This window comes from Egretta garzetta, unplaced genomic scaffold (assembly GCF_000687185.1).
Source record: "Egretta garzetta isolate BGI_Z169 unplaced genomic scaffold, ASM68718v1 scaffold252, whole genome shotgun sequence".
Lineage (NCBI taxonomy): Eukaryota > Metazoa > Chordata > Aves > Pelecaniformes > Ardeidae > Egretta > Egretta garzetta.
This window is the reverse complement of record NW_009259028.1, coordinates 2,071,379-2,081,826: the sequence shown is the minus strand read 5'-3', so window position 1 is coordinate 2,081,826 and position 10,448 is coordinate 2,071,379. Positions and strand designations below refer to the sequence as shown.

The window sequence follows — 10,448 nt, the reverse complement described above, 5'->3', positions numbered from 1 at the left end:
CTGAAACTGCAAAACACTTGTTTTGTTGTCCATGGATAACACTTTAATCCACCGAGCGAAAGCTGGACGTTGCCCATTGGGATTTATTTAGTTCACTGCTGCAGATGATGCCTTTAGTGCCACAAACAGCCCTGGAGACAAGTCCTAATCATCTGGGGGGGTGATTATGTTCAGTTCTTCCTCCCCAACCCCCCCTAACATAATTCAGATCCAAACTGGAGAGACAGGCAGGCACACAAGAGGGGATCCCGGCACCGCACAGCCCCTCCGAAGCCATGTACAGGAGCAGCTTCCTCCGCGAGGTGCGCAAGGAGAAGTACGAGAGGTCGGATGCCTACGATGAGCTGCGAGGCTCTCCTGAATTCGACAGTTTGGCCCAAGCCCGGGGCCTGGAGAACCTGCAGGAGCTCAACGAGCGTTTTGCCAGCTACATCAACCGGGCGCGCGTGCTGGAGCAGCGCAACACCATCCTGCGCAAGCAGCTGGAGACCTTCCAGCGCATGGATGAGCTGGTGGGCTTGGATGAAGCCTTTGCTGGGCAGATTGAGTTCAACCGCCAGCGAATGCGGGAGTTGGCATCTGACCGAGCCAAGCTGGAGCGGGAGGAGAAGGACGCCCAGCGCATGCTCGATGAGTACCGCAACAAGTAAGGCTTGCGACCGGAGGAAGATAGGCAGTATTGGTTCCATAGTTAAGCTTTGTAGTAAGGCTGGGTTTGGTGAGTTGGGCATGGCTGCTTCTTGTGCATGAGTGATGCCTCTCCATGTGTATCAGACTGGTAGCCAGGGATGGCTTGTAAGCCCATGGTGAAGAGCAAGGTGTCAGGACTTGGGGAGCTCCAGCTCTGCATTTAATGTTCTTACTGCTACTTGATGGGCAATTACCTTCTCCCTGCAATGGCAGGAGGTCCTTCCTGTGGCACATATCGGTTGCTGTTCTCATTAGCTTTAGGAGGATTGTGCTCTGAGCTGCAGAAGGAATAACCCAATTAAAAAAACAAATGGTTCGAAGCAAGTCTTATGTCTGAGCATGACTCCAAACATCTCCTGAAACGTGTGGGACGTTTTTGAGAAACTCTTATTTATAGGCATTGTGAGGCACTTGAGCCAGTCTGTGCCAGCCACTACAGATGTGGGATGAAAAGAAAGTAAATACATTTTTTCCTGGTATGTGAAATTTGCCTAATGGCCCTCCTCTTCTTCCTTATATCCCGCTCTTTCCATCTCATGCTACTAAAGCAATAGCTGTAAGAACAGTTTTCCCCTAACTTCACCTCTCTTTAACCCCAGTGGCACCACAAAGAGCAGAAGCCTTGGGGGCTGAGGCATGCGAGTGCCTCCAGATGTGTGGGCCCTTCCCTTCAGCAGCAGGCAGTGTTGGCCATGTTACTTACTTAATTACAGAACGAGGCTTGGTGAGTGTTCCTCATGAAAGGACTGCTCACAGGAGAGAAGGGTCTTGGCTTCCTGTTACTTATGGGTCAGGTTTTCTTCCCCCTAAATGTCTATCTGGCTAGTTCACCCAGAAAATTTGGCACCAGCATGGAGTCTGAAGAGGAGCTTTCCATCCTCTTCCCCACCAAAGGGTGAGGGGTGAACTCCATATACCATGCTTTAGCTTAGAAACACTTTTCACTGACATTGATGGGAAGGACAAAAATTAAATGTTTTCAACAAACGCAGCCTTGGTATAAGTTCATCACTCCCAGGCAATGCTCACCACACACACCAGAAACATTTTTAATAAGGCAGAAGGTGAATCATCTGGAGCACTGTCTTTCCACTGCAGAAATTACAAGTCCCTCAAGATTTCATCCCCTGTCTCCATCACAGACTTTTTGTCTGACCTTGCCTAAATGACATGATTTTTCTGTCTGATCCTTTACTGATTTTTTCCTCCTCTGGACTAGTAAGTGTAAGACTGATAACATTTTCCTTTTCTGTCTGTGATCGTTTTTCAACTGGAAAGAGCCAGAAAACAGATGCGTGATAACTGACGTCAAGGCCATCTGCGTCTTTAGGCCATGGTTCGATGACGTATCCCTATCAGCAGCCATACAGTCCCAAAGCACCCTCATCCCGCCCTCCCCAGCCTCGCACGTTGCCTGATCTGCTGTGCTGCCACAGCTATTCCTGGGGCCACCCTGACATTTGAATCAAGAAAATGAGCTGGCTAAAAAAAAAATAAAAAATTAAAAAATATCTCCAACCCAATTCAGTGGGCTGCCACACGACCAGCCCGTGGGGGCTGTGAGCTATGGGACAGCTATAGAAATGCCAAGCCCTGATCTCTCTTTCTCATCTGACAGCGGAGAATAGCCCATCCAGATGCACTGAGACTTAATGCTGGAAATGGTCAGATTGGTCCACGATGCCCTGACTCAGTGCCAGCAAGTAACAAGCAGTTTTTAGAGTAGGCAGTTTTGTATTTCAATATTTGCGAGCTGGAAATTCAGCTGTGAGCCAATGCTGTAATTTAGCTGTTGACTTTGATACTTGTTCATATGTTTTTATTACACAGTGGCCGTGAGATTTTGACTAAAGTTGGTACTTAAATGCCTAGCTGCATATTAGTTAAAAATACATGCAAATGGTATAGAAACATGCAGTGCTATGGTATAGCTGGGTAAAAGTGTGTTCCCTCTGTCTAGAGTATTGCAGGCAGGGGAAGAGCCAGTGCAGTGAAATATACAACTTTGATTTCGATAACTTGCAAGAAAAATTGGCAAGAAAAAATTAGAAAAACTGGTAAGGAAAAATTAGTTTGTACTGGCAACGTTTTAATGGATTCCTACATTCACCTGAGCAGTTTGTGGATTAACTGCCTGTATAGTTCCTCAGCAGCAGGATTAGCTATCTGACACAAAGGGAATTTACTTTTTATTTGAGGTGCTTCATGCAAGCTGTAAATAGATGGGGAAGAATACAGGGCATTGAAAATCCGGGGGGGGAAGCACTCAGAGAAGGGGGCTGTGCTTCTTGAAAGTGAGATTTAGTACCTGTTAGAAGGGGTAGTTAGTGACTTCTTAGAAAAAGTGGATGGTGCCGTGTCGTGCAATCCTAGGATGTTCACTCAGCAGCCATAAACAAAAGCAAAAAGGAAACTTTGACTATATCCAAGCCACAACGTTGTAATTTAAAAATCAAAGATACACAGGGCCATTACAATGGAAGAACAGTGGCTGCTTTTCAATCAAATTGCCTTCAGTTTACATCAAGAAGTGAATTTTGGGTTTATTTTTTTCTTTTGGGAGCTGCTGGATTTGACCTGAAGACAGACATGAGAGTTTCTTCAGAGTCTGAAAAAAATTGCTTGGGTTTGGAGTTGCATGCATTAAAACATCGGTGCTCTGGCACCGTGTACTCTGCCTTCTCACCCTGTTCTTAGCTCAAAGCCATCCTGATGGCTATGATTTCAGCTACCTAAACTTATAAATAAAGGTCTCTAAACAAAATATGGGAGGAATAATCTTCTGTGCCGTGGTAGGGCCTTGCCGTGCTACTGAATCCAGGGGTATTCCTGTGCTGAGGACCTGCTCTCCTACCTAGGGCTGCACTCAGTCAGCAGCAGCATACGGGTTTCTTGCTTCAGTTTGAAACATAAAGCATCTACTTTTGCCACACTAGGATTAACAAAATCTCATACAGTGGAGCATTATGTACCACTTAATTGACAAACACCTGTGTCCTTTGCTAATGTGAAGAACTTTAGCTCTTACAAGCTGTTCTTCTACTCACATTCACAATTTGGGAAATAGATTTATAAGTAAACCCTTTAGAGCTACGTTTATATAAGTAGACCTGCTAGTGCTACATTTAAACACAGTAGGGCCTGGGACTACTGGGATTGTACAATTAAATGTGCATGAACCATTGAAAAGTAGATCTTACGTTAAAATTCATGTTTAAATCGTCTATAGCCACATTTATAGCTTTTAACATTAACATGCATAATTCTGACTCTGTACTAGGGGCGAAGTCTTTCTCTTGAAGTTGCAAAAAAAGCATCACTAGGAATTGTTTGGATGCCTCTCATAAAAATACTAATTATGCTAATTTTATTGAGCATCGTTATTATAGCAATATTGCATCTGGCTGTGGGAGAGGACTGTATTTCTCTCTCCATGATATTAGGAAAGATACTGAAACCCAGATTTTAGTGCCCTTGACTGAACAGGATTAATTAACTTCAGGAATTAAAAGTCTTGCTAATCGATTGTTCCATTTAAAATTCATTCACTGCTGATCTTGTGAGTTGTGCATGCAACATGATTCCATGGAATTCGCTAGACACAGCAATTGGCACTGCATTCTCCAGGCTGCGCTGCATGGTGATGCTCAGATTAGCTGACACCCTTCTGAGCCACAGTGGAGACCCAGCACCCATGAGACAAAACAAAAACAAGTAGGAAAACATGATCGCTGGGATATAAGGTGTAGCAGGGACTCTGTAGCTTGGTGACCAACGGCAAAGCTGTCTTTAAGCCCTGTCCTTGGGGGTTGTCTCTGTGCTGCTGCTGCTTCTTTGGTGTTAGGGAGAGTTTCATCCTGCTGCTGCTTCTTTGGTGTTAGGAGATCTTCATCCTGCTGCAGCTGCAGGTGAGGAGGTCATGCCTGCCCTCCACGCCCTCTTCAGCCTGCCGAAATCTCACCCCGTGGCAGTCAGACATTTGATAGCAGCTTCTTGATAACACAGGTAGCAAGCTGTTCGTAAATCACCAGAGCAGAGCCCTCACGGGGCTCATCCTAGCTTACACGGTATAAAACACAAGCGTTATTGGCCTGTCCATCATCCTTGCAGGACCAGCATTTTGCAGTTTGTGCTCTCTTTGGCACCCAAATTACTGCTGCATCTGCTAAGAAAAGGCTAGTGAAGTGCCTCAAGGGAAACAGAAAAGGAGAAAAGCAGTAGAAAAGTTTAGCCTCAGCTTGTGGCAAGCCAAGAGGTTTCATATATTGCTGGAAGAGTTCAGTAGAGTTCAACAGAGAGGCAGCATTTCTCTTTATGTTAAAAGCCCAGCTTGACACCTTATTGAGTGTCTGGCCATTGAGCATCACAAGGATGTATTGGGACTGTTTTCTCTTTGGAGGGGAGCCAGCCCTTGCACTGCAGCAGAGGCAGTGTCCGAATAAAAAGGGCCTTGCCCTGGCCCCATCTTTTAAGAGCAAGAACAGCCTGCCTAGCAGCTGCGGATGGGAAAAGAGATTTACAGTGTGGCCGGAGCCCTGCTTCCCAGGTGGAGAAACAAGCCCAGTGGTGGGCTTCCCCCCTGCATGCCTGATGCTTGCCAGGCCAGGGCCCTGACCTGTAGGGGGGGCTCAAGGGGCTTAACACACACCTGTAAATCTGTCAGTGTCCCAACAGAGAGCCCCTAACCTAAGAGAGGTGAGGTGCTGGGAACCTTTAAAGCTCTTATCTGCCTGTCAGCCCCCTCCACTCCATTTCTTTTCCCCTATGCGAAAACCAATTAATACCCCATTTTTCTAAACAGGCCAAAAAGGTTTGTTGCACCCCTAAAGCTACTTGACTAGTTGAGAAGTTGTTTGGTTTTTTTTTTTAAATGAAGCAAATGAACCTCATCGTTCTTAAGGTCCAGGAAAGGCTGACCAGCAACCGTCTAACAAAAACATGGCCTCTTTTAAACATGTCCAGCTAATTATTTGAACATTGAAATCAGGTTTGAAGCATAACAGGGCTGTGACTTGTCAGCCATTGCACTTACTGAGATAAATTTCAGCAGGCATGAAGGTACTGTGAGGTCTCCGAAGCATTTCTAAGAGAACCTTAGCCCTTTTGCACTGAGCTTCTGGAGTAGATTGAACATCACTTAACAGCAATCCTCCTTCAAGGGGTAATCACACAATACTAACACTCTCAAGGCTGCCAGCTGGATTTATGGCTGTGTGACACAGCAGGTATTTAAGTTATCTGAGAGTGAAGGAAAATATAGCTGACTATTTCAGTCATTGAAAGAATTTTTGAGTGAGGACCTAGCAACTTGGCAGGTTTGACCAGCTATGAATGACATTAGGGCTGAGATTTAGACCCGCACTCTATTGGATGGTTGTATATTACTGGGAGTGTAAATCCAGCCTTTTATTGTACCTGTATATTTGATTTCACAAGCTGCTTCATTCTTGCTCAGTTGTCAGAAAGCATCTAAGTTAAAGCATCAACTGCACACAAAAGTTTGGTAAGATAGATAAAAAATTGGTGGGAGATGAGCTACTTAATAAACAGCATAAACAAAGGCAGTCTCGCTTTTGAAGCTGAATCTTCTTGGTTGTATCCTTGGAAGCAAACCCTGTGTTACTACAATTTGGCGAAAAGATGTTGGTTTAGTTTTGTTGCAAAATAGCACTTGAGCTGAGGAGGCCCAATAATTTGTAGAGTGCTAATGAAATAAAACCTCACCATTTTCACTTGTTTCTTTACTGTTCCTGGTAAGAACAGACCAGTGACCATCCCTGCTAGTATTAGGGGATTTCAAAAGAAGGGAAAGTTGGAAAACCAGAGCACCAAGTTGAGTCCATCTCTCTGTTCTGTCAAGTTCTTCCTTTGTGGTCCTGGTCAGCTCATGAGTGACTCCATCCCTTCACCTTGCAAAGACACATTGAAAGAGATGAGAATAACATTGGCTGTTCATCCTTCAGGAGATAAAAAGAAAGAAGAGATGTTGACATGACCATCATAACTTGATCCTTGATGTCTTTATCTGACAAGTTCCCTGCTGGCTGGAGCAAGTCCCTTAGATGCCACCAGCATATCTGGGCTGAATCAATTATTTCAGTCAAGGGTTTATGTTCGAATCTGGATTACGGCCACGTTCATACTTGTGTTGATGCCCATCGCTTGTATCAACCAGAGCTAATTTGTCACGAACCATGAGGGTTTCTTGTAGAAAGTAAGAAAATGACAGCTTTTTATATCTCCGTTTCTCTATTATTTTAGGGAAAGCGAAGGGATGAACAGGAATAGACTTTATTTATGTATTTCGGCACTGGCAGCAGATGGAGTTTGATGAGCCACTTGTTCAGTACTGATAGCAAAGTCTCATTGCCTTGTACTACAAGATGCTTCTGGGTGTTTTTGTTTTATTTAATCGAGTCTCATTAAATCCTATGTCCTATTAAAGATTTTATATATAGTTTATTTAGGGAAAGGAATAAATGACTATAATCAACCATTAGGAAGTTTTGTACTCTGCAGCTAAAAGGATTTCCTAGAAGATAATTCCATCTAACATACAAATACAGAGCCCTAATTCTTACAGAGTATGTGCTGTTTCCTCAATGAAAGATAAACACAATATACATCCATTGTATACTCAGTACAGGAACATGCGCATTATGCACTTGTGGACATTTTATAAATGCATAGGAATGTCTGGCTAAATGCAGCCCTTACTAAGACTCACGTGTGATTTTGACCAAACCAAATACTAATTGCTATTAAAGAGGATACAAGCTTGATCCATCAAAGCACCCTAATACAACATTATTCATACACAATCAATATGTAAAATTGCGACCTTTGTGTTTAATGTGTCTGTCATGAAAATGCTTATTGAACAACATGAGGCAGAACAGAAAACCAAGAAGAATGTAATTGAATGCTAATGTGCCAATGTAGCAAATATTCACATAGTCGCCACTGATGAATGCCTGTCACTGTAGTCCAATGCCAATTGAATAGACTTTTATAGTAAGTAATCTATTTTTGGGCTTTCTGTGAAAAAGTGATAGCAAATGTGTGGCATTCCATTGTCTTCTGCTGTGTAAGTAGAGGACAAGAAATTAGTCAATTCTGGAATTACTCTCAGCATCTGGGACCAAACCCAAAAATTAATATTAATACATAAATAAATCTTTTGGCCCTTTCAAGATTCGTATTCTGCTTTAGTGTGAAGCATATATTGTGCATGATAGAGCAGATGACTGCACTTTGCAGATGGATGAACCACTGAACTTGATCTCCTTTGTTCTGTTTGCAGGTACAGAAATGAACGTGAATATCAGCAGAGGCTAAAAGAAACCCTTGAACGCCTTAATAAGGTAAGCCTGGAAAAGTGGAAAAGGAAAGGTATTTATCATTTTTTTCCTTTGTTTTCATTTACTAAAGCAAGCTGCTTTGAAGAAGCAGGGGGAAGATAAAATGTCAGAGCAAGGCATTTCTTGTCCTTATGCACCGATGAGTTCTCCTTCCCCTCCAGCCCCCTCCCTAAGCCTTCTGCAAATGTCTGAGTCTCAGCCCATGCGTATGCATTGTGCAGCACCCTGCTCTGTACAGTCCTGCTGATTTTGGCCATGTAGTACATGCCATCTGCAGACCACAGCCTCTGCTGTGCTCAGGACTTCGTTAATTTTTCAGTAAGGACAATGACTAGGAGGATCTACTGCATAACACTCCTTTTAGAGCATCAGCAAATAGCTCCTGTGTTCAGTTTGGGACCTGGAGTTGAAATACATGTTGCTTCTTCCACATCCAATGTAAAGTTTGTAAATTCACCCTCACTGAAGATCTGGCACATGTCTAGATGCCTTTAACAACTCTTTTCAATTCTCTTAATGTTCTTTTTTTTTTTTTAACTTGGAAGACAATTTCTCTCTGAGTGAATTAGAGTCTACACACAGAGGTAGGAAGAGCCCATTTCTTAGTCATAGAATCAGAGGTTGGAAGGGACCTCAAGGATCATCCAGTCCAACCTTTCTAGGTAATAGCATAGTCTAGACAAGATGGCCCAGCACCCTGTCCAGCTGAGTCTTAAAAGTGCCCAATGTGGTGGAGTCAGCCACTTCCCTGGGGAGATTATTCCAATGGTTGACTGTTCTCATTGTGAAAATTCCCCTCTCATGTCCAATCGGAATCTCCCCAAGAGCAACTTGTGTCCATTCCCCATTCCATAGTCATACCATGCAGCCAATGCACATATCTAAGAGTCTGGAATATGACCGGAGAAAACTGTTGCTAAATACTTTCTTTCCCCCCCTTTTTTTAAATACAGCCACTGTATTAAAGTATACTTAGAACTGATATCATGGCATGAGAAAATGCTGATTGTGTCCAAGTCTTGAAGTCTGGTGGGTCCCAAAGCTCCTCAGTCCCTTGCAGGACATGGTCAGCCCTTCCCGGGACAGACCCTCAGCTTCCCATTAGGTTTCAAAATAAAAGAGAAGCCACAACCCCCCCTGATTTATTCCTTTCACAGTGAAACATGAGGACTTTTTGCATCGAGCTGCACTTTCCTGAACTAATACCATGGGAAGATAAATAATAACAGTAACAACAACAGTAATAACAATACTAATAATGCTCAGAGAAAAGATAAAAGTTTCCTAACATATTTAGGCAGTGTCTAAACCAGGTCTGTGAAACTGCAAAAGCTTGATTCATACTCTCTTGCTACTAGCTTTCATCTGAGTGAAGAATTCTATCTTTTCCCAGTTCTATTTTTCACAGCTTATCCTTCATCTTCTGTATTGGAAACATTACGGGTAGATTAAATAGAGATTTTTTCCCTGCTATAAATGGCAGGAGCTGTTCTGCTTGAGCACTGTCATATCAATGATCTGCTTGTTTTATTAAAAAAAAAAATGTGTGCTTTACTATTTCTGTCTCCAGTGAACTCTAGATACACTGCATCAGTGCTATTTTCCAATGTGCCAGCAGGGTTCTTGGACACCTTGTAAGCTCTTAAAAAATATTTGTGGAGGCAAATATTTTGTAAGGGGTAGCTGGAGCTGGTGGGTCCATCTTCACGGTTCCTCTCAGCCCATCTGTGGCTAAAGAAAAGTGGATTGATTTGACAACCCCAGGCACAGCTGACAAGATCTCAAGCTGTGGGGGGTGTTTTTGTCCTGGGCTGCCCCTGGCTGCCCCTCTTGCAGCAGCTGCTTGTATCGGGGCTCCAAATGCTGGAGGGAAAGCAGCTGATTTTCTGTATGGTGCCCAAGACATAGCCTGAAACTGGCATATGCAGATGTCAGCTTATGCCTTTTCCGACAGATGGAGAATCAGTTTGGAAAATCAGCAGACGGTGGTTTGGGTGAGATCTAAGGGGTTTCTTTTCTATGGTAAATGAAAAATGCTGCGTAAGCACATGGATCAACTTTGTGGAATCGGTGCCTAAAGCAGAATGGTTTTTTTGGAAGTTGAATCAATAGCAAATACTGCTAAGTTCAGAAGAAAACGTGTAGGCACTGCGCTGTTCTGATATCAAGGCAGCTGGTCTGTCTGAAGGCAGGGAATAAAAGCAAAAGTATTTTTCCCCTTTGAAGGAACATTTGGAAAGCTGAATGCTGCTTTTGCTAATTACATGCAGAAATATTTGCTTATCAGTATTATCTAGGGGCCTGGAGCCTTTTTTTGGCTCCCCCCCAAACCTGCCAGCATGGCCATTGTCCTGCTGATCTTCCCCTCAATAGGAAGGCAGAGGAGGGGAGAAAAGC

General features: G+C 43.5%; 1 protein-coding gene across 1 annotated transcript in view; it reads left to right on the top strand.

The window, feature by feature from the left end:
• The first annotated feature begins 275 nt into the window (after positions 1 to 275).
• BFSP1 (beaded filament structural protein 1) overlaps positions 276 to 10,448 on the top strand; it is a 21,186-nt gene continuing 11,013 nt past the window's right edge. Inside the window, 2 exon segments of the mRNA XM_009634668.2 lie at positions 276 to 646; positions 7,994 to 8,054. Coding sequence (XP_009632963.2) covers positions 276 to 646; positions 7,994 to 8,054 — 432 coding nt within the window.